This window comes from Dendronephthya gigantea, unplaced genomic scaffold, assembly GCF_004324835.1.
Source record: "Dendronephthya gigantea isolate DGI-Jeju-01 unplaced genomic scaffold, DenGig_1.0 000079F, whole genome shotgun sequence".
Taxonomy (NCBI): Eukaryota; Metazoa; Cnidaria; class Anthozoa; order Malacalcyonacea; family Nephtheidae; genus Dendronephthya; species Dendronephthya gigantea.
Window position 1 is genome coordinate 165,006 of NW_021163089.1, and position 23,242 is coordinate 188,247.

At 39.2% G+C, this 23,242-nt stretch overlaps 3 protein-coding genes and 1 long non-coding RNA gene across 7 annotated transcripts; 3 read left to right on the forward strand and 1 right to left on the reverse strand.

Annotated features, from left to right (window-relative positions):
- Positions 1 to 143: 143 nt before the first annotated feature.
- LOC114532453 lies at positions 144 to 3,880 on the reverse strand. Of its 2 annotated transcripts, none has more exons than XR_003687956.1 (7): positions 3,660 to 3,880; positions 3,006 to 3,125; positions 2,064 to 2,214; positions 843 to 1,847; positions 543 to 713; positions 349 to 459; positions 144 to 274 (listed from the first exon to the last, which is right to left on the reverse strand). It is a non-coding gene; the product is annotated as an uncharacterized LOC114532453 (long non-coding RNA). The 2 variants fall into 2 exon arrangements; XR_003687955.1 differs by having other exon boundaries at positions 2,064 to 2,440.
- LOC114532452 lies at positions 1,033 to 3,369 on the forward strand. Of its 2 annotated transcripts, none has more exons than XM_028553959.1 (9): positions 1,033 to 1,122; positions 1,286 to 1,488; positions 1,581 to 1,623; positions 1,816 to 2,087; positions 2,184 to 2,245; positions 2,359 to 2,454; positions 2,612 to 2,722; positions 2,829 to 2,906; positions 3,017 to 3,369. In XM_028553959.1, exons 2-9 carry the CDS (start codon positions 1,299 to 1,301, stop codon positions 3,224 to 3,226), a joined length of 1,062 nt encoding a protein of 353 aa, XP_028409760.1. In that variant the 5' UTR covers positions 1,033 to 1,122; positions 1,286 to 1,298; the 3' UTR covers positions 3,227 to 3,369. The 2 variants fall into 2 exon arrangements, with proteins under 2 accessions (XP_028409760.1, XP_028409759.1); XM_028553958.1 differs by having other exon boundaries at positions 1,297 to 1,488.
- Positions 3,881 to 3,935: 55 nt separating the features above from the next.
- LOC114532451 (fumarate hydratase, mitochondrial-like) lies at positions 3,936 to 6,921 on the forward strand. The gene is made up of 8 exons (XM_028553957.1): positions 3,936 to 4,138; positions 4,526 to 4,651; positions 4,836 to 4,946; positions 5,013 to 5,189; positions 5,283 to 5,438; positions 5,644 to 5,852; positions 6,024 to 6,211; positions 6,371 to 6,921. The coding sequence occupies exons 1-8, from the start codon at positions 4,025 to 4,027 to the stop codon at positions 6,793 to 6,795; spliced, it is 1,506 nt and encodes a 501-aa protein (XP_028409758.1). The 5' UTR covers positions 3,936 to 4,024; the 3' UTR covers positions 6,796 to 6,921.
- Positions 6,922 to 9,872: 2,951 nt separating this feature from the next.
- On the forward strand, positions 9,873 to 22,887 carry LOC114532356. 2 transcript variants are annotated; one of them, XM_028553840.1, is made up of 13 exons: positions 9,873 to 9,989; positions 10,660 to 10,754; positions 11,775 to 11,937; positions 12,004 to 12,217; positions 12,296 to 12,489; positions 12,640 to 12,756; positions 12,836 to 12,989; positions 13,163 to 13,350; positions 13,554 to 13,667; positions 13,790 to 13,949; positions 14,078 to 14,569; positions 14,796 to 14,876; positions 14,958 to 15,013. In XM_028553840.1, the coding sequence occupies exons 1-12, from the start codon at positions 9,942 to 9,944 to the stop codon at positions 14,828 to 14,830; spliced, it is 1,974 nt and encodes a 657-aa protein (XP_028409641.1). In that variant the 5' UTR covers positions 9,873 to 9,941; the 3' UTR covers positions 14,831 to 14,876; positions 14,958 to 15,013. The 2 variants fall into 2 exon arrangements, with proteins under 2 accessions (XP_028409641.1, XP_028409640.1); XM_028553839.1 differs by lacking the exons at positions 9,873 to 9,989; positions 10,660 to 10,754; positions 11,775 to 11,937; ... (5 more) ...; positions 13,554 to 13,667; positions 13,790 to 13,949 and adding exons at positions 15,180 to 15,449; positions 15,521 to 15,592; positions 15,770 to 15,889; ... (2 more) ...; positions 16,397 to 16,510; positions 16,654 to 22,887 and having other exon boundaries at positions 14,480 to 14,569.
- The last annotated feature ends 355 nt before the right edge of the window (positions 22,888 to 23,242 follow it).

Here is a 23,242-nt window from a genome sequence, read left to right on the forward strand (position 1 = left end):
CTATTTATCATGCACCATTTGATGGATATTTTTAGCCTATTTTAGACTCGTCAAGCATACCATGGAGATACCATGACTATACTAAACTAAAATAATATATAAACAATGAATATTATATTTTATTATTCAATTTAACGCAGCTGAGGAATAGCTCTTTGTATTAATAAAGTTGTATTAAGCTATAAGAAAATACAGTCATCGTCAGAGAAAAGATTGAGAGGTGGTGCTTTACACGACAGGTTTCCTGATGGCGTTTGGCTTGGAACTTGTTGCTCTGTAAAGTTGAAATAAATGGTTTTATATGTTTACACTGTTTGAAAAAAAACACGTAAAATTATTATCTAATACCTCTTGCTTGTATTGTAATATTATTCAGTGGTGTCTTTGGAGATACGGAAGGTACTCTGCCAGTTGCCACGGGTGATGATTTCTCCATGGTAAAAAGTTGAGTTTGTTTGCCTGTAACAATAGTTCACTGGTTAGGATGTTTCGAATACATGTAATGGTTGTTAAATAAAACTTTTATTAGAGTGTTTTTATACCGATATAACTGAAGTCTTTCTTCGAACTGAGAGTTTCACCGGTGTCTATATCAGGGACAATCGCGACTGGTGAAGAAACAACGGTGCAAGGTTTTCTAATGAATGGTGAATGTGGCACCATTTGAAATGACGGCGAAGATACTTCATAGAGATACTGTACAGACATGCTTTCTACGATTTAATAAAAAAACAGAAGCATACACTGATTAAATGTTGCCAAATGTTTTAACTATGGATATGGTACTTACAATATCTGATTCACGTGCACTTTGCTTATATTTAAAGGCTTAAAATACCTACTTTTTCAAGCTTTCAAATCAAAATTCATCTGTTTCAAACTTTTCACTGAACTAAAATTTAGTTTTTGGCGCCAATTTATGGCGCTTATTGACGAAGATGGTGATTGGCTAAGAAGTTAGTAGATTGTTCAGGTGACCAATCATGAGCATTGATATAATTCACGTGTATCAAACATACACAAGAGTGAAAACAAAAGGCTGACAGGCGAAGCAGCAAACTATAAAATAAAGCAGAGCTCGTTCAAGTTTATATCTTTCAGAGCATAGTTCAGACTTCAGAGGTAAGGAATCAATTTCAATTAATTGCATTTACTGCTATGTACTATTGGTCGTTTCTTTATTAGTTATAATACGTAATAAAATGTAAAATTTAAAACGTAATAGATAGCCGGGACAAAACAGCGTTAAAAGTAAGACCAATTTTTGACGTCAGTTATCATTCAGCTTTCTTTTAGCGATGCCAGTAAAAACAAGAAGCAAAACAGCCGCTATCAATCGTCTTAGAACTGAAAAGAGTACTAATGAACCTAATGATTTTAATATTGACTGGGATATACCTGACTATGAGAATGATAAAACCATAAAGACCTATTCAAAGAAACAGCCACTTAGGAAATATTCAACACGGTCCAAAACGGTGGCACCAGGTAAGGTGAAGTCTGTTTTCATCCCATTGTATTTTTATACTGACACTTCAATGTTTTAATTATGTTCATTGTTAATCTATTTTAAACCATAGAAAGTCCTCTTAGGAACAGCGAGCAAAGTGAAGATATATCAAGGTACAAATTGTCCTGATCTTTATTCGGTTCTGGTCTTCCAAATTATTGATCATGACTTATTTAACAAGGGTCCTCTTCAAGAGAGTTCTAGAACTACCATAATTACTCTCCTGATGATGGTATCCAGATTAGAATGTCTCTAAAAGCCTTGCCATGCTTCTGTTTTGCAATATTTCATGTACTCTATGACAGGTCAATACCACCAATACTTCCAAGCTCAGTAACTGTGAGGAGAAAAAATAAGACAAGATTGCAGGGAGTGGATTATTCAATGGTGGTATGCACAACATTGCTCCCTAACTTAATTAGCAACAGAACAAGTTTGACAGTTAAAGAGATGTCACTTTGTTCAAATGATGACAGTCAGGCTGCAAATAAAATCACAAACTCAACAGCTCTTCATGGTTTGGAGGGTGAGAATGATGTAAGGAATTTTATACCTTGTGAAATATCATCCATAGAAGGTATGTACATCATATTGCAAAACTGTAGGGGCATTTCTGTTTTGCAAATATTCTTTTATTGGTTGACGGTCGTGAAAAACTCTTTCAATTATACAGGCGGATATGATAATATTATTGACAGTTATGCCTATGAAAAAACAACAGACACCAAAGAACAGGTTTTGTATCCTTAGAGATGCTCAACACTGAGATAATTGACGTACACAATGCATCATCACAATAAATACTTCGAAAATCATTCATATTTTAATATACAAGTTTTTTTATCTAGAGAACTTCTGGAAAAGATACTGCTATGAATTCTGTTAAAAAAGTTTGGTTCAAGGAATCAGAGAAGACACCAAAAGATTATTCTGCAAATAGAAATGTGGGTAACAATATGACAAATGTGGGTTTTTAACGATTGATTGATACATTATATCTGGAATTTTGGTAGCATTTGATGGTCAGAGGATGGTCCAACAAGATATCCATCACACGTTTGAATCAGACGTATTTACATTTGAATTATTATTTCTACTTAGTGTGAAATATCTATGATTAATGAATGCCCAATTGCAAAGAAAAAAAAGAAGTCTCAGAGTACAAGAAATCAACATATGATGCAAGATACGGAAATATTGTTGGAGTTTGAGGTATAAGTAGTGAGGTAGTGTAACAGCAATTCACCTCAAGCTTTAGAAAAACTATTAAAACATCTTGATGATGTTAATAATTAATTAACATTGTCTTTTGTTAAAGCCCATTCCTTTAGAATGCAGTAATAACATTGGTGAAATGTCTAAAGATATCACTCCAGAAAGCTGTCCTTCAAACAGGGTATGGATAAAGATTTTTTGTTGATTCCCAGACATGCATCCATAGATTGCATTGTGTAAATGATGGCTATACTGCATGGACATACTGGTGCAACATTACCTCTCTTTCAGGGACCAACCAGCAGTGCCAAGAGGCGATTGCTGACCTTCCAATCCTGGAAAGATGAATACCCTGACAAGGATGAATACCCAGTCTGCATTCTGGTCCAGGCTAAAACAGCTAGAAAATATAATAACAAAAAATCAAATTGGGTTTGGAGAGACCCATTCCCTCTTTCTATTGAGGAAATAGACTCTTTTCCAGATGATATTCTAATATAATTATATAATTTATAATGGGCAGGTTATATAAACAAGAATAAAGAACTGTTTAGTATTAAGTATTCAGTGAGATAATAGCTGAGCTTTCTGCTATCTAATGTTTAAACCTTGTTTAAAGGCTTTAAATTTTTGTAACTTAATTCACCAGGTATATATGTAAATATGTAAAAAAAATGCATTACAAATGTTAAGATGTTAATGACAAAACTAAATATCTGTGTAAATATAATACTTTCATGTCCATAGACCATAAAAAGTCAGCTGTGATGGTTATTGAATATATATTTGGACAACGCATGCGTAAGAGTTCGTTGATTGACAGCCAGGTCTCTATCACTAAAACTGCCTTATCTCAGTTATGCGAGGTGATGAATTTTTGTGTATCACCATAAGTTTAACTGGAACCTTCTGCGGTTCTTTACACCCGCCGTACCTGCTTTCAATTTGGTTGTATCAGCAAACATTTCTCGACGCAAAGTGTCTGTTTTCAGCGAGAAAAATGTTCAATGTTCCTCCTTTAAATTTAATGCTTTTGCTATTTATTTTGTTGTGAGGGGATTTGAAAAAGACTATAATATCGAAAAAGCAAAGATACCCGATAGAAAACTTGATAAATACAAAGCAATAATTCTGTTGAGCGTTGCGCTCAGCTATGTCAATTTTATGTTTATAGTTGACCTATTATCATCCATATAACACGAAGTACTTACTAATTTTGGTATTATTCATAGAAGAAAATATATTAATTTATTATTTAGGGTAAAAAATCCTCGTGATTTGCATTTGAATCCAGCCTTGATGGCTTTTGCACTACGATTGCGGCATCTAAAAAGCAACAAATATTCTCTCAATAGTTTTAGAGAGGTGGTAAGGTTTTCGTTGAGAGAAAGAAACTGTCCTGTTCGAGCAATGGTAGGTGTGCTGGAAAATTATGAGAATACGTGCATGTAGACACGTGCATATGGTAGATAGATCTATACTTTTTATTTCAAGTTGTGTGGCTAGTTAGTCTGAAAATTTGGTTTCCAGGATTTTTAAAGGATGAATAATGATATTATGATAATGACCTGCATTGTGTAACCAAATTATCAGTCTGGTATACTGTACAACTTATGCTTTGATCCAAGATCTAAGAAGAAATATTGTTTCCTAGAAAATAGGAATTGCCATCCCTCAGAATTTGAATTCTCAGTTGCAGAATTTCCTCAAGGTCTAGTCAGGCCTTTGGGTAGCTCTGCCCCCTTACACCCTTGACCTCACCCACTGCATTATTCTCATTTCTTTATTGCACCATTACAGTCAGTACGAATTGAAACAGACACATTTGGGGAGATTGAGGTTCCATCTGAGAAATATTATGGAGCTCAAACAGCAAGATCTATAAAGAACTTTCCAATTGGAGATCCACAGTATGAGAGAATGCCTGTAAGAAAGGAAATCTCTTTTCCAATGCATCATTTTGAATGTTAGCTTACACCATAATTGCCCAACTTTCAAGTACAAATTGCTAGACTGATTACCAATCCTGCCAAAATTAATTGACTGTGGCTCCTGTTACCTTGTATGCCTATGTTTGCATGGTCAAGGAGTCATACATTATGTCCTATAGATTCCAGTTATCCGAGCATTTGGTTACCTCAAAAAAGCTGCAGCATTGGTCAATAAGGAATATGGTATGGACGCCAGTGTTGCTGAACATATTATGGAAGCAGCTGATGAGGTAGGCCACAGAATATGCTCATGCCTTGGATGAAAGAACAACTTGAAATACTTCTTTGTCTAACAGGTGATCTCAGGTAAACTGGATGATCATTTTCCTCTGGTAGTCTGGCAAACTGGTTCCGGAACTCAATCAAACATGAATGTGAATGAAGTAATCAGTAATCGGGCAATAGAGATGATGAATGGTGAGATGGGGAGCAAGACTCCAGTCCATCCTAATGACCATGTTAATAAAAGTCAGGTAAGCAACACAGTTATGTAATGCTAAACATAAAAAAAATTAATGAAGATTTGAGAGTAAACTTTGTGCTAATCTTTATTGCTCATGATCTAGAGCTCCAATGATACCTTCCCAACAGCCATGCATATTGCAGCAGCAATTGAAGTTCATGAGAGACTTTTACCAGGACTTGATAAAATACATGAAGCTCTTGAAAAAAAAGCTGAAGAATTTAAAGATATTGTGAAGATTGGACGAACGCATACCCAGGCAAGGATTTCATACGATGGATGTTGCTGTTTATTGAGTAGTTCAGTTCCGACTATTGCGCATTCCTTTCGGGGATTAAGAAATTTAGGATAACGCATCTCTCTAATCGCGGAAAAACCTCGAAATAACGTTTTATCTCCTTGGATTTCGAAACAAAATCTTCATTCACAAACGAAGATTTAGTTTAGTATATTTTTTCACACAGGATGCAACGCCACTTACACTGGGTCAAGAGTTCTCTGGTTATGCAACTCAGTTGAAGTATGGAAAACAAAGAGTTCTCAACACTTTACCAAGAGTTTTTGAGCTTGCTATTGGTGGAACTGCCGTTGGAACTGGACTTAATACAAAAATTGGTTTTGCTGAGAAAATGTCAGCTACAATTGCAGAGTTAACATCACTCTCGTTTACCAGGTGAGACGTATCTCTGAAGTCACAGTTTTTCTGAACTGTTCCCTAACTTAATGCAATCGGAATTTGTATTTTTTAAAGCTTGGAAATGAACAAAAGTGTGAACATACACACACACAGAGTATACTGTCATCATCGCATAATGCCATCTCACACATTACATTTACTTCTTAGTGCTCCAAATAAGTTTGAAGCATTAGCTGCCCACGACGCAATGGTTGAATTACACGGAGCTCTGAACGTGATCGCGTGTAGTCTGATGAAGATTGCTAATGATATTCGTTTTCTTGGCTCTGGTCCGCGATGTGGTCTGGGCGAGTTGTCTTTACCTGAGAATGAACCGGGAAGTAGCATCATGCCTGGTAAGTGACCAAACTGTTTATTCGTGAGAGTTTATACAGGAGACTGATGAGTTTCTTAACCAGGTTAGGACGTGTGGGGTAGGGTTATGCCTAGGTTTTGCCTCGGGTTACTGTGTGTAATGAGTCAAACAATGGTTTACACGACAGTCTTATGTTTAGGTAAAGTAAATCCAACACAGTGCGAGGCGATCACAATGGTTGCTGCTCAAGTCATGGGTAATCAAGTAGCAGTCAGCGTTGGAGGTAGCAACGGTCATTTCGAATTAAATGTCTTTAAACCAATCATCATACGCAACGTCTTGCAGTCGACACGTCTCCTAGGCGACGCCTGCTCAGCCTTCACAGACAACTGTGTGAATGGTATTGTTGCCAACCGTGAGAAGATTGATCAACTCCTTCATGAGTCTCTCATGTTAGTAACGGCGTTAAACCCATACATTGGTTATGATAAAGCAGCGAAGATTGCAAAGAAGGCACACAAGGATGGCACCACGCTTAAGCAAGCTGCTGTCGCATTGCAGTATTTGACATCTGAGGAATTTGACTCTTATGTAAAACCAGAAGAAATGTTAGGACCGAAATAGATACGTTATTCCAAAAATGTAAAATGTGCACAAACGATGTGAACATTCCGTTGTGACTTTGTCATTTAGCGACCCAGGCCATAGTAATCAGCTGTTAACATTTGTAACATGAAGCTTTTGCCAAAAACTCAGACTTTTGTACTATTTTTTTGTCAAACCAGTTCCACTTCAGCATCACGTCATCACTCGCATGCATTGCTTATAAACCTTGAGTCATTCCGCATAAAACATACTTAGTACTAGAAGTTACTATCGCAAGGAAAGTGCTGCAGTGAAAACTGGAAGCTAATCTGATTCTCATAAGTTAGTACGTTGGGGAACGTGACTGTCATTGTATGGTGTTGTCATTTCTAGAATTAGTGACGTACAGTCACATCAAAAAATATTTGATATCTGAGAGATTAGTTAGAGATGAGTACCGTCATGACATCTGCGTATGTCTATTTAGCTGTGTGATCTATATAACACAATACACGTTTTTTTTGATATTAAAGAAAAATTCTTACTTATAAAATTTTTCAACAATATCATTAACATCAATTCACAACAAGTTTTTTTTTCCATCACAAGTCTACCTCGAATTCGCCAATTTCCGGCGGACTCGACCATGGTCGAATTCGCCATTTTCCGGCCAATTCGACTATCGTCGTATTCGTCATTTTCCGGCCAATACGACCATGGTCGTATTCGTCATTTTCCGGCCAATACGACCATGATACGACCATGGTCGTATTCGTCATTTTACGGCCAATACGACCATGATACGACCATGGTCGTATTCGTCATTTTCCGGCGAATACGACCATGGTCGTATTCGTCATTTTACGGCCAATACGACCATGATACGACCATGGTCGTATTCGTCATTTTCCGGCCAATACGACCATGATACGACCATGGTCGTATTCTTCAATTTCCGGCCAATACGACCATGATACGACCATGGTCGTATTCGTCATTTTCCGGCCAATACGACCATGATACGACCATGGTCGTATTCGTCATTTTCCGGCCAATACGACCATGGTCGTATTCGTCATTTTCCGGAAAATTCTTGCAATTTTTAAATTTTTGATTTTGACCGCGGGGGACTGGGGTGAAAACTCAGATGGATTTAAGTTAGGTGGCTGCGAGCTGGTAAATTTTTTTTTTAACCATATCTATTCCATATATGTTTAAATAACAGTGTTTCTTTGTATGTAAAACAAAAATTTGGAAAGAACGCCGAAAAAAAATATGGAAAGAACGTAAAAAAGAGATCATCCAGCTCTATGCCACAATCTAACCGGTGATATTACAACCAGCTGCGATATACCAGCATAGATTACAACTGCGAAAGGTGCAAGGACAGTTGCTATAGGAAGAACTCCCCCCCATAACTCACATCTTAACGGCCGTCTAAGGGGGAGATGCACTACGGCCCCCAGACCATGATGTATGTGCACCTAACCGTTACGTCTCAGTGAGAAACAGAGTGGGCTGTATGCCTAGCGCGTCATAGACGAATCAGCTACAGTGGCAAGCCTTGAGAGCGAAGATAAATTTAACGTATTTAAGCTTCTCATGGTCTCGGGGGGGCGGTCCCTAACACATATATGCATAGAAAACGACTAATAAGGCACACGCTTGGAAATGTCAAGATTTATACACCTAAACGTTTTCTAAGTGTTTTTAGCGAGAAATTTTAGTGTTTTGATATTCTTTTAGAAATTTTAGTGTTTCGAAACAATCCTTGTTGGTTTTTAACGTCAAAAGTCATCATTCTCGAAAGGAAACTCGATATAAATGACTGAACGGCTTAGTTTATTAAAATGTTTCGTTAATTTTGTGTTTAGTATAGCCACTTGATTCGCCGGTACAATTTGGGCCTAAATTGTATGTATTTATTTCACAAGTTTTTATTTTTTATCTTCGTTGATTCTGTTGTATTTTCGGGGAATGTTAAAGTTCGTCTTTCTTCTTTTTTTCTTTTACTAACTATCCATGATATGACGTGTTGGTTTTAATACGACCATGATACGGTCGTATTCGTCATTTTCTGGCCAATACGACCATGATCGTACTCGTCATTTTCCGGCCAATACGACCATGATACGACTATGGTCGTAATCGTCTTTTTCCGGCTAATACGACCATGGTCGTATTCGTCATTTTCCGGCCAATACGACCATGATACGACTATGGTCGTAATCGTCTTTTCCCGGCTAATACGACCATGGTCGTATTCGTCATTTTCCGGCCAATACGACCATGATACGACCATGGTCGTATTCGTCATTTTCCGGCCAATACGACCATGGTCGTATTCGTCATTTTCCAGCCAATACGACCATGGTCGTATTCGTCATTTTCCGGCCAATACGGCATACGAAAGTATTCATTGAGAACAAAATTCTTTTTTAAGATATGCTAGGAAGACGCATCAGGATAATCCTGAGCTTGTTTAAGCATGGCTAAGTGGTAAAACACATCAGTTAAAACTCAGTCAAAGAATTTGAAGACAAAATAACTGTGTAAAAAACACGCAGTATATATAACTATGGATATAATTTGCATTAACTGGTGTTTCTTAATGTTTACTACGTTTTGACACACACGTTTTAAAATTTCTTCATCTTTTTCATTGTAAATTACCTCAGTTTTTTAAAACACTTCAAGCCATTTCATGCACTCAGTCCCGAACTGCATGAGCACAATGAATCAAATTTTCAAAATATTAAATCGGACTTTCAGTCTACATGCATGTATTTTAATACTGAATGAAACATCGCAATTATCGCGATTATTTACGCCACACATGCCAATTGATTGCATGAAAGAGAAAATCCACACGCAACATAGATGGGGGAAAGCTAACCAATAAAAATTTCAATGCCTTTCACAATTGCCCTAGACACGATTCTGCCGCCTGACTACTTTCGTACGAATGTTTTTAGCTCTGTCAAAGTTTGAGGCACAAGTTAATTTAAAGGCCACCGCTTAGTGGAAATACCTGTTCTGTCACCTGCCCAGTTTTTAGCCGATTGTTTTAACTGCCGTTCGCGCACAAACATTGGACATTTTTGCTGCAACTGCGTTTGCGGTATGAAGTACAAAACGTGCAGGTAAACACATCTGTTTGTGAGTGGAATCTTTCCTCTTGAAAGATGAAGGGATTGTTATTAATCTTATGGTTTCTTATCTCATACTCGAAGGTGAGCTGATATCAAGTGAACATATTATTATATATTGTTACTGTGTTTAATACTTTTTGTTATTGCCAAAGTTACAATACTTGTCATGAGTTTCTCCAAGACAAAGCAAGTATTATTATCCGCTGTTCTCGTTTGCCTATCATTTTATGTCGCACTTGTAGAGGAACTGAATTTATTCTTCAGTGTTTTACTTTAGTCTTTAGTCAATTCTTTCAGTGTTTCAAGAAATTGTTTTAGGATTATTTGATCAATATTTGCCTTTCTGGGTTACAAAGTGGTACACTTGTGCCACCGAAGACACAGATAATGTACAATTTTACATTTGATTTATGATAACTATTCGTTCATTTCAAACTATAGTTCCATGTAATACAGTGATAATGCAGTCTTGTCTAAGCTCCTTATAACAGCAGTTTATTTGTCAAAATTCCAGTAGAGAAATATAGCAACAGAGAGAGCTGTGTTTAAGAGTTATCATTCAGCATGACGTGTGCCACCGAAATTTTTATCAAACAACTCGTGTTTGCCTTTTCTCTGCCTGAAGAAGACCTTTCCCTTGGAGTAGGAACCGAAAAGCAAGAGTTAGTTGTTACGACACACAATAACCAAACGTAAATTAAGAGTCCATTGTCAGTTGAAAGTTTTTTGTTTGTTTTTTCATACATCACAGCTTCAAAATGCGAAGGCCAACTCGACCGTTACCAGAACTCCACAATTATGGCTTGAAAAAGCTGGCGTTACGCCAACAAGTGAGATCTCGGCCGGGTAGGTTTGAATGTGAATATATGCAGGTGATATTTTGAATGAATTTTTACAAAAGCTAGGCTATATTCCTGAAAGCTGGCAGTATAACGCATTCTTTGAAGAATTTCTAACAGAGTTTATATGTATCGTAAAAGAAATTTCCTCGTTTTGTTAATGGTGAAGTGAGATTTCGAAGAAAAATAACGCAGAAAAAATAAAAATATCGGTTAATTGCATGTGGGAAGATGACGGCGTCAATTCTGAATGACAATCATATCAAATTCAGAACAGGATATGTCTGTCCACCAGGAATGCTAAATTGTCGGGCTTTTTTGGCATGTTACTGTGGCGTCAGGAGAATTATATTTGAAGCAGATCTGTTTAGTTCTTGGGGAATGTGTTAACTGTTTTTAACCTTTGTGCGTGCCGAAAAGAAAATATAAACAAAATATCTGTAAATGGATGTAGAAAAGAAGTTATTTAGCACATATAAAATTAATGGTGTAATGACTTTGAACACCTGCGTCACTGCAAACAATTCCATCTTGAAGGATCTGAGTTTCCTTCCCCACAAAACAGTCAAAACTTTGTTTTAATAACGCGTCAGAAACGATTTATGAAAAACCACAAGATACATTAACGTGCTATTTATATAAATATATACATCTAGAAAAAATACCAGTCGTGGATTTTTCCTCGCCTTCTTATATAATTCACATGACGACTGACGTTGAACGAAATAACGTTGTCAAGGACGTGACTGCCGCGCGCATAATTAAAAACCGCTCCAGCAAAACATTGTTTTATTGTTTGTGGGCTAAGATCTACTTTATCTACTAACACATACATATATATGCATAAAAAATAATGTCATACTTGACTGTCTTATGAAGGCATGAAGCAATGAATAGAAACGAAAAGAAAACCTCTCTGAGCATATTTCAATCATATATACATATACTGCATTATCATTGCATAACGATGTAAAACGTTTAGATTAGAGCACCAAATGTTAACTAAACCATTTCATATTGCTTATAGAGACGCCATTACAATGTTGGTTGACATTTCTCACACGATGAAGTCATTTGCAGATGCTATTGATGTTGAATTGTCCGTGTCATGTCCTCCTTATATCATGTTTGGAAGCAATGACACTCGTTCCTTGTCATCTCACAATATCACTAAACATCAGAATGCCCAGGTATATTTCCTTAGTCTTCTATTAAGCAAGGATTAGTTTTTTACAGTGAGCTTGTTTTTCATTCAGTTTTCCAACATAACACTCGGCACTGGCGTGAAAGTTTCCATGACAACTCACGTGGATCCATACAAGATGTTGGGATCGCGTGAGAAGGTTACAGCCATGTGCACAATGACGCTATGGTATTATGGTGCGGTGGACTCGTGTCACAGACCCGGAAGTAAATGGAATGCGAGATCAACATCAGTCGACATTAGTTTCTCTTTTACAAGCTTAGCAGGTAAATAGTCTTGGTAGCTGGTATATTTAAGAATGTTTGTCCATTTTTAAACCATGTGATTTCTTGTTTCGTTTTTAGCTTGTGAGATGGAGATACAACTTTATGAAAGTTATTTTTCCGCGTCATCCTTCAGGAAGCTATCCTACAGCACTCTTGGAAACGCTCCCCATCGAGCAAATTTTGACAACGACCTCGTATGGACACCCTCGGACACAAAAGACATTCATCAGTATTTACAAATTGAATTGAACCATTTGATGCGAATTACTAAGGTGAATCAGTTGAGCTATTTTTACACCAAGATTATCCCTTCACTGCCAGCCAGGGTGTTGCTAAACACAATAATAAACTTATTCTCATCTTAATTTTCCCAGTGGCTATCATTTTTGTCTCAGATCTAAACTTAGCTATACAATGCTTAGGTTGGAACGAAGGGTAATGGCCAGCAGAGTTCTCCGAGATTTGTTAGAAAATTTGTCCTGCATTACAGTAAAGATGGCAGAGAATGGGCGAAGGCCTACGCCGCCTTTCAGTCTCACGTATGTGATACATTCCTGTCCGCGTGGATTTACTAATAATTCTTGCAGCTTTGCTTCAACTAAAACAATTATATTGCAGGAATTCACAGCCAACAATGATCCGACGACCGTGAAAATAAACGTGTTGAAAATTCCAATTGAAGCGAAAGTCATAAGGATTGTTCCAAAACTATGGAAATATGAGATTGCTCTCAAAGTGCAATTGTTTGGGTGTCTTGTTTCTTCTTTATCTGGTGAGAATTGGATTGAAGTTAAAAATTACGTTTTTTTTTTCTTCAACCCTGCATTCTGAGCAAAAACCTCGATTTATTTTCATCAATTTTATATTTGATCAATTTCTTTGCACTGGAACAAGCTACAGACGCCTGTCTCAACGCTTTCTGATACGACTTAATGTTCTTTGTAGCTGGTTACCAACCTCTTGGTATGTCCTCAGGCGCTATCAAAGACAACAAAATAACCGCCGCTCCGTGGAAAGGACTTACTTACAGACCTTACCATGCTCGGCTTGACTTCAAGGAAGCCTGGTGCACGACCAAAAATTGGAAGCAAACATTGACTATCGACCTGCAGGATAATTATGTAATTGCTGAGGTAAATATGGCTAGGCAGTATTGTCCTGTTTTTTTTCATTATGCATCTATTCATTTTTATGCAAAAGTTTGTCTGAAGTCAAATCTTCCTCGACTGATATCTCAGTAATGGATGAACTAGTATTTGAGCAACTGGATATTGTGTTTGTAACTTCAACTGAATAAGATGTGAAAAAAGGAATGTATGGCCATCTTATATTATAGATCGCTGTTCAGTCCAAATATCAGACCACGGACAGATTGTATGAAGCGTTCAAAGTTTCATACGAGAAAAATGGAGGAACTAAAGAATACATCAGAGAAAATGGCGGAGTCAAAGTAGGTTTTCCACAGCCATAAGGTTAAGATTTGTAGCACTAGAATAAAAGCACTAGAATATTTACAGTCGTGCGTTCATGCAACCTGCCCCGTTTCCTAGCGATATATGTTTTATATTCCAGAGCTTCCTTGGTAGCCCAATTGAAGATACGACTATTAGGCACAAGTTCCTGGAGCCAATTCTCGCACGTCATGTTCATATTGAACCCAAACTAATAGCAAATACAGTTTGTCTCCGGCTTGAACTGTACGGTTTTAAAGAAGGCGAGGATTTTCTATCAGGTTAAATAATTTACACAGTAGCTTCAGAAAGGAAATTATATTTTCAAATCCAGCCACGATAATCGCAAAGTTTGCGACTCTCAGCAGAGTTTATTTATGTTAAAATATATGCTTCATTCTTATCTTAGATCACTGCACCATATTTGATTTCGAGGATGACTATAGTTTAACGCAGTGGAAGAAAACAGGAACGGCCTTCGACAACCAGCCGACCTTTCTGGATAACCTGCATGCGCGAACTGGTCTAACTGTGAATCACGAAGGCGCGCGGTGGATTGGAACGAGGGAAAATCGCAAAAATCCACGTGACATTCCTGGTGACATTCAGGGGAATTCTCCGACCGGCACTTTAACATCCCCGCCATTTATAATTCCAGCGTCGAAGCTCTACTTTTTGTTCGCTGGCTCGGCCGACCAAGAAAAGTCTCGAGTTGAATTGCTGATAGAAGGCCGTGTAGAGCGAACTTCGTTTTCAGCGACTGGGAATGAATCTATGGCTCAAATGAGTTGGAATGTCCGAGATCTGCTCGGGGAAAAGGCTCAGATACGTCTCGTGGACAGCGGTAGCGATGCCTTTGTCAGTTTTGATGGATTGAAGAGCAGTTGTCATGTTCCGAAAGGTCTGTATTTGATATGCCTTCAAAGTTTCCACCTGGCTCTCAGGCTCTGTCGTGACGTGTAGCAGAAAAATATCTCTGCGCAGCATGACCCAAGAAAAAGCCTGCGTGTGTTCCACAATAAGTCGTCGTGCTATTAATTACTCTAAATATTGCTCTGTGCCGGGCCTTAAAAGCTTGTTTGGTTAAGGATAAGTCAATTGATCATTCATCACTTACTATTTTACAGAGTCGCTTCCAGTTTTTGAGAGAAGCTTTTCCTAAATCGTTTAAACAACACGTTGTACATGTGTCATTTTTCTCATGAGAGGTAAGAATTACGCATTAATCTTGTGCAAAACACAATTATAGTGATTTGTTTTACGATCGTTTCTCCTCTTTCTTTGTACAGCAATCGGGAAGATGCTGTTTGTCGTTTAACCTTCGATAATGGCAAAACTTGGCAAGGTAGGGACAAACCTGATAATTCTTTGTATTGTCATTTCGTCCTTGGCTTGTTCGCCCACAAACTTCGCTCAATTCTTGTGTTATTATCACTTTCCTGTTGCCTCAAATTTCGCTTGTATTCACGCGGTTATCTCCAGTAAACTCTAAAAGACTCTTGTTCTTATAGATTTAAGTAATGTTGCTGGACTACTTGGGATTAGTGAGACTACTGGGGAACTGTACGGGGTATCAATGGATAGAAGACATCGATTAGTGAACAAAAATGGGATGGGAAGAGGAGCATGGAATGAAATGGGAGAAAGCGAATGGGACAAAGTGAAGGATAGTTTGCATAAAGTTGTCGAGATACCAAACATTCCTGTTACTGGTCTTCTTGAAACAGATCAACGGCAAGCTCTGCTCACTATGACAGCGAACTCTGGAGATAGTTTTTCTGGTGAGTTCGGGTCAAAAACAGAGATGAAGTTTCTGTAAAGAAAACGTGAACTAAAACTACTTTTTTTTTAGCGTCATCTCTTGGAGTTTATCATCGACCTTCCAGTGGCAGCTGGACTATGATCGCGACATGGCTATGCAAAGGTTGGCCTATTTTATTTGAAATGCTTACTTATTAAAAGAGTAGTGCGTAAAATTAAATAAAAATGAGTACAAGTCAACAAGGACGGAGCGTCATTGAACGATGGTGACTTTTCAGTTCAACATTTTGGTTTAGTTGTAATACAATAATATTCATCTTTTGCGTATCATCCATTCCAGAATACCCGGACATTTGCGTGAGTAGTCCATGTGATAACTCTGGGGTTTGTCACGCCAATTCTGATGGAAGTTTTAACTGCACGTGTCCTTTGGGGTTCAGTGGGGACGTTTGTGATCAAGGTGAGTCCCTGTATAGGATCAAACCAAGCTCGAAGAAGCTAAAACAATTACAAATCTTCTTCATTCTGTTTCAGAAATTGATGATTGCAAGAACGATTCTTGTCTCAATGGTGGGCAATGCATTGATGGTTTCAACACGTTCTATTGTGTCTGTAACTCGTTTTACACTGGAGAAAAATGCGAAAAAAGTAGGTATTTATGAGAGATACACAACTCGACAACGATGAAGGAGTTCACTGTTGTCTCATTAACGTTTTTATCGGATAAAATTCATTAAAATGTGTGTTTCCAGACATTGATGACTGCGCTCTTTCGTCTTGTTCCGCTGGGGCTGTGTGTATCGATGGTTTAGGAAACTTCACCTGCCAGTGTCCGTCTGGTTTCGCTGGGGAATTTTGTCAATTGGGTGAGTTTTTCAGAGCTCAATTTCTAGTATTGATGGAACTTTGCTTGTACGTCGGCGGCGATATGATATATTTCATCGACATATATCATTCATAACTTTAGAAATCGATGAATGCGCCAGTTTGCCTTGCCAACATGATGGACGATGTGTCGATGAGGTGAACAGTTATACATGTTACTGTCGTCAGGGATATTCTGGGATCAACTGTGAAACTGGTAAGTTATCACCTATGATCCCATATTGTATATTGCTGATGATTAGCTGTAGCTCCTCTTAATCTTTGTCAAGCACAAGCAGAGTATAGCTCAGTATACTACACTGATTCAAATTAATTGATGGTATCCTCATTCCTTTTTAGTCCATGCAGCTGTAAGTGGATTTGAAGTCCTGAGCACTCAAAGTGTGTTGTACGAATCATCGCGATACACTGTGGTACACGCGAGACTCCCGCCTGGCGGTCGTTCACGCCATCAAACATGGTGCCATGACTACACTGAACTCTGTTATTCACTGAACAAGACTCGACCGACCGGATGCGGTCGTTCATCCAATCATATCACGGAGATGCATCAATGTCAGACCCTATACGACTCAGTAATGTCACATAACAATACCCTGGACTGTCCTCCGAATGTGAAAGTCTCCAGTCTTGCAAAAATGGCCGGCTATTCAAATGCAAGCCCTGAAAACTCTTTCGCGTTTTCAAAATGTGGTTCTAGCGAATGCACAGATGCTTTACCTACGTCAGGTTGCCATGGAGCTCTGAGTTGCATAAGCCAAGCCAATAGCGAGGTGTATACAGTGTGTGCTGATCCTGACAGTAATTTCATGGTAAAGAGCAAAGGGTATGCTACAAATAAAGGCGTGAGTTACCTATCATTGTACGTGAAGCCACTTAACACGAGTTCAAGACATGAAAACTGGTGTCGAGATTACCAGAGGCTTTGTGAGTCATACGGTAAACGACCTACAGGCTGTGGCAATGCAAGTACCGAATGCAGAGATAAATATTTCTCAATTACGCCGAAGGAAAACGAGCTGGATTGCGAAAATAATACGAAAGTTGTAGCGCGTATTTCTCAAACTGCTGGGATGCCATCGAACACGGAGACTTTGAACTTTCATATTTGCGGGGAAAATAAGTGCAAGAAAGATTTTCCAGCTTGCTGGGCTGAAACATGTTTGGAATTCAATAATTATAATGTATTATGCACCGAACCTTTGACTGGTTTCTCTGTTCTTGAAGAACGATGGACTTTGTCTGATAACATTAGCTTCTTGGTGATCAAAGCAAAACTGGCGCGCGATAGGATGTCAACTCAAGAGAACTGGTGCCAAGATTATTCCACACTATGTAAATCATACGGACTGCGACCGACCGGACGTGACGTAATACAAGACTACGAATACACATCTTGTAGGGATAAATATGGATCCATCATGACGGATGGTGTTTTCTTTGGATCGAAACCGCAGTCTAAGATAGCAAGCATAGCTCAACAGGCGGGATTCTCAGCAGCGAATGAAGATAATTCGTTTGGCTTGGATAAATGTACGCTGTGTTCCTCGGTTTTAACAAAATCGAAGTGCGCAGGCCTGGGATGTATGAATCCATCGCATCACAATGATGTTTATACTGTGTGTATGAAGAAACATGCCTCGGAGTTTGATATCTTGGAGAGAGAAAAGACGGTCTATAAGAATACAGCTTATCTTGCTGTTAAAGCAAAAGTGACAGGAATAAAAAAATGGGCTGAAAACTATAATAAAACTTGTTCGCAATATGGCAGAAGAAATGTCGTGTGCATGAAAAACGCAAGTGAAGTCGCCTGTAACAAATCTGAAGTTTTGATAATATTTTCTAAGCACACGAGCCTCACCAACGCGACAACTTCAAACATCTACATTCCTGGTGTTCACACGCCAACTTCTGACGTTGCATACATGCTCTGCGAGGGACCAGATTCAAACTTTGACGTCATTTCCACGAAGCCAGTGAGTTTAGGTGGACAAGAATACCTGATAATTGAGGCCAGGTTACCTTCAAATGGCGTGGCACGCTACGAGAACTGGTGCGAGGATTATAAACAATTGTGCCTGTCATATGGTCAGCGGCCTGTTTGTTGCAAGACAGAAACAGGGATTTCATCGCACACTGCATGTCGGGACAACTACGACGCATTGTTTCCTAGAAACAGCCAATTAATTTGTCCCTCCAACACGGAGAACGCTACTTTGGCAAACCGGACTACATACTTTACTTTCGCTTTTTGCAATGAATCGACCTGCAGCAAGAATAATGCTATGGCATTAGATGCTAGCATGAAAACAACCAACACAGTTTACGCACTCTGCCTTGCTTCCAACACTAGTTTCGCTGTCCAATCAAGTATGAACGTTTCTTATCAAGGAAGTACATACAAGATTATCAAAGCTCGCATTCCTCTGCATCAAACATCAAAACAAGACACATGGTGTCATGATTATCAAACTCTTTGCAATTCCTATGGATGGAGAGCCGTTGTTACGTCGAAAGATGCTGACGGCAGCTGTCAGCGTTCATACGAGGCTATCACACCACAGAGACATGAATTATCAACAAATGAAAAGCTTGAACATCTTGTTAAATTAGCTGGCTTCGAAAACGCAATTGTTGGAAATATCTTTGGGTTTGGCAAAAGCTGTAAAAACTCGTGTTTTGCGTCAATTTCTGATTCTTCTCAGGTTGCTGAACCTGCGATCAACCTGAACAGCAGTCTCATGTCTCAAAAAAATAACGTCATATACGCAGTGTGCGTAAATAGCGACACAAACTTTCACGTTTTGGACAACCGCAGAACGAATTATGAAAACCGGTCATATCTGGTTCTGAAAACAAGAATTCCATCACACGGTGTTTCAAAATACAAAAGTTGGTGTTTGGATTATCAACGGCTTTGTGGCGAATACGAAATGCGACCTGTTAGCTTTTTATCACGTGAGAGTCAAATAGGATCACATGACATGGACACGTATATACCTCACTTTATATCTGTTGTAGTTTTTCCCAAGAACGAGAGTTTGAAACTGATCACCCGAGAATATATTTCGATAGTTGCCAACCTTGCTGGATACCGCGAAGCATCGCGGGATAACTCGTTTGCATTCAGTGAACATAATCCGGGATCATGCTCTTGGAGACTTGGTTCAAAATGTGCCTCGAGTATAGATTGCCTCAACATCGACGCTCGTGAACTATATACAGTTTGTACTGACTCCAACAGCAACTTTCTAACCGAAGATACAAGACATATCAAGTATAAAGGGCTGCCATACCTCCTGGTCAGGTCTCGTGTTCCCGAGGACGGCGTCGCGAGGCATCAAACCTGGTGTTCCGACTATAAAAATCTTTGTAACTCGTTCGGTATGCAGCCTGTTATCTGTGAGAAGCAGGAAGGTTGTGCCGAGGATTTTGATTTTGCCAATAGTTCGTGCCAATTGGGAAACATTACTGTTCTGAAAGGATTGGTTGATGAACAGTTTGTGAAAAATTCCAGTGGTTTTATGCTTAAGGGCTGTGATAAATGCGAAAAAACTCTTGAGAAAACATGTACAGACCAATCTATTTGCTCTAAAGATGCCAAAACCACACTTGTTCCCTGTACCAAGTTACGACACAACTTTAGAATCTTTGAATCAAAACAGATAAATTACGAAAACGTGCGTTTGAGCATTGTCAAGGCAAAGATAACATCAAACACTTCATTTTACCAGGATTGGGGGTATGATTACAAAAAGATGTGTTCACTCCTTGGCAAAAGACCTTTCTCCTGCCATGAACTGGGAAATGTGATCCAGTATAAAAACCGTAAACAATACAATATATTCTTGTCGGAATTGAAGAACTGTTCTGATATGGAAAAGCTTCAGTCACTGGCGGTTCAAGCTGGTTTTTCACAAGCTAAAAATATTCTATTCTTCGAAAGTTCACAAACAACAAGCAATGAACTTGTTTCTCAATATATCTCAGGGGATTTAACTGAACCAAGTCCAACGAAATGCTGCAAATGTCCAAATTCGTCCGCTAACAGCACCGATTGTTGTTTGTGTAAGAAAGTTGATCCTGTCTTCCAAATTCACTTGTCGAAATGCCCACACGGGAAAACTTGCACGAGTTTCAACGCCAGCGAAGATATATACGCCGTTTGTTCAGACTTTTCTCCTACGAATTTTGATGTTGAAGACGCACGGGAGGTGCTGTACGCTGACCAGCAGTACACTGTTGTGAAGGCTCAGATCCCGCCCCATGGTCAGTCTCGGTCTGAGACCTGGTGCGAGGACTATAAAATGCTTTGTCAAGCGGTTGGTAAACGACCAGTCGCGTGTGGTAGAAATTTTGATACATTGAAGCGATCACGTGATTGTCGCGTTCATTACAACGCCATCATGATGCAAGAGATGTCGTGTCCAGGCTCCGACGAAATAACCGCCATCGCGAGGCATGCTGGGTTTTCTGCAAATGTTAACGAGACTCTGGGATTGTGGAACTGCGAAACATGCTCTAAAAATCTTGGCGAAAATTGGAATATCGAGGCCTCTTCAAAGAATCTAAGTGAAGTTTGGAACATTCCGTTTTCTCCTGAGGGAACAAATGAAACATTTTATATAGGAAATACACCATTCACTGTCTATCTCTTGTGCTCTCAGTCAGAAAGCAACTTCAATGTACTCGAGGAACGAAAAGTTGACCACGCTGGGTCTCCTGTGTCTGTTCTTATGACCACAATCCCTCATCACGGAGAGTCGTTGAACGAGAATTGGTGCATTGACTACACGCAGTTGTGCCAGTCGTACGGCTCACGTCCAATCGGATGCGGCAGCTCAGCGGACAATATCGAGGAGCATGCGCAGTGTCGAGATGGGTACAATGCGTTGATGTATTCTAAGGATAATATACACTGTCAAGATGAATTAAAAATCCACGAAATTGCCAAATCTGCTGGGTTTACAGAGGCCACGAAACAAAACTCTTTCATATTCAAGTCCTGTCTACCGCAACAATGTACGAAGTTCTTGCCCTCCGCAGAACATCCCTTTACAAAATTTGAGGCGAATTTATCCGACGGAGTATTTTACACTCTCTGTGGCTCGTCCGATAGCGCCTATGAGGTGATAGCCACGAGACCAATAACTGTGGAAAAACAGGATTATCTTGTTATCCGCACTAGGATACCGGTTGAAGGATTATCAAAACACGTTACTTGGTGTGAGGACTATGAGAAACTTTGCGAGGCCTACGGAATGAAGCCGCTGACATGTAAAATAAACTCACACACACAAAGAGAATGTATCTATAACTTTGGCGCCATATCATTGACCAACGCTGATCTCGCTTGTCCTGCAAAAACTGGAGTGGCATCAATCGCGAAGCAGGTTGGGTTTGATAATGTTACCAATACTAACTCCTTTGCCATGGAAGGATGTGACCGATCTAAATCATGCGTTAACAAGATGCCAAATATCAAATGCAAGGACACCACACATTATGACGTGTCCTACGAAACGAAGAAAACACAAGTGAGAATGACAAGAGCGGATTATATTTTGAACGTTTCAAAGACAATACTGAATGTCGCATTAAATAAAACACAAACCATCATTGTTCCAGAAGATATGCACTGTTTTATCATTCCATCACCCCCGAGTGGTCAGCCCGTTTACAAAATTGACGGTGAAAAATTAACGGATATTTTTAAAAGTAACACGTGTGTATGGAATTTTGACCTAACAAAACCCGGAGTGACTCTGAGCTACTTCAATTTGACGGTAAATCAAACATTTGAGCACAGAACACCTCGTGTAGAGACTAACTGTTGGTTAGATTCCTCGAGCTCCTTAGCGCGAATGTCCGGTGAGGCTAACACCGTATGCATCAGACCAGCGAGTGATACCAGTTTCAGAGTTAAGAGTTCTCGAAAGGTGTCGAAAGCTGGTCGGGAGTATCTCATCATCCAAGCCAAAGTACTCTCGCCTGAATCGAAGTCATCAAACTGGTGTAAGGAATATTCCAAATTGTGTAAAGCATTTCAAACTTCACCTTTGGCTTGTCCAAGGAGGTTCGGATTTCATAAAAACTACGATAAATGTATAACCAGTTATGGCGGCATTATGATGAGTGAAGTGAACTACCAGTGTCCTTCAAATGGATTCGTCTCAGAGCTAGCTCGTGCGGCTGGTTATGATGATAGCAGTCTTGCTAATTCTTTCTCTCTGGTCGACTGTGACGATGTGAAATGCAAGAAAGTGTTGCCAGCCACTGGATGCAGCGATGCAGTTCACTGCTTGAGTCAAGAAGTACTTCACGATCACGTGTACACCGCGTGTGTGGTCGCAAACTCTGACAGCAACTTCAATGTTATTGAAACAATTGAGAAAACTTTAAGTGGTTATGATTACACAGTGATCCGAGCGAGACGTCCAGCGAACGGAGCGCCATTGTTTCAAACCTGGTGCAAGGATTATCAACGCTTGTGTGAATCATTCAATCTTAGACCAGTATACTGCAATCAACGGACTATCAGCAAATGAATATCTTACTTGTAAACTAAAATATAACTCGGTTTTAAGCTACGGATATGGATGTCCAACAGGGGTTATGAACATGGCAAGACACGCTGGTTTTTCTGAGGCTGGTTCTAAAAACTCATTCGCATTTTATAAATGCAGTATGTGTTCTGGTAGTTCACTCAGCTCGAAGTGCGATCAAAGTCTGCATTGTCTCACCACTGCTCATCATTTACGCGAGGTTTACACAATTTGCGGAGGAACTAAGACTCAATCAAGCTTCAAACCGTTGGTCACAAAAGAAATTCGCTATGACAGTCTAAGACTTCGTGTCATTCAAGCGAAAGTCATCAAACGTTTAGCCGCGAGATCCGACTGGGGAGTGGATTATAAGAACCTGTGTG

What these genes read in the sequence shown, in the direction of transcription:
- LOC114532451 (XM_028553957.1), top strand. Translation starts at nt 4,025, where the DNA reads ATGGCTTTTGCACTACGATTGCGGCATCTAAAAAGCAACAAATATTCT. An exon ending in TTATGGAAGCAGCTGATGAG is followed by an intron (nt 4,947 to 5,012) that starts GTAGGCCACAGA and finishes TTTGTCTAACAG; the next exon opens with GTGATCTCAGGTAAACTGGA. An exon ending in ACCATGTTAATAAAAGTCAG is followed by an intron (nt 5,190 to 5,282) that starts GTAAGCAACACA and finishes CTCATGATCTAG; the next exon opens with AGCTCCAATGATACCTTCCC.
- LOC114532356 (XM_028553839.1), top strand. Translation starts at nt 14,854, where the DNA reads ATGTGTCATTTTTCTCATGAGAG. An exon ending in TGGGGACGTTTGTGATCAAG is followed by an intron (nt 15,890 to 15,963) that starts GTGAGTCCCTGT and finishes ATTCTGTTTCAG; the next exon opens with AAATTGATGATTGCAAGAAC. An exon ending in TGGGATCAACTGTGAAACTG is followed by an intron (nt 16,511 to 16,653) that starts GTAAGTTATCAC and finishes ATTCCTTTTTAG; the next exon opens with TCCATGCAGCTGTAAGTGGA.
- LOC114532452 (XM_028553959.1), top strand. Translation starts at nt 1,299, where the DNA reads ATGCCAGTAAAAACAAGAAGCAAAACAGCCGCTATCAATCGTCTTAGA. An exon ending in TGAAATATCATCCATAGAAG is followed by an intron (nt 2,088 to 2,183) that starts GTATGTACATCA and finishes TCAATTATACAG; the next exon opens with GCGGATATGATAATATTATT. An exon ending in AAAGCTGTCCTTCAAACAGG is followed by an intron (nt 2,907 to 3,016) that starts GTATGGATAAAG and finishes CCTCTCTTTCAG; the next exon opens with GGACCAACCAGCAGTGCCAA.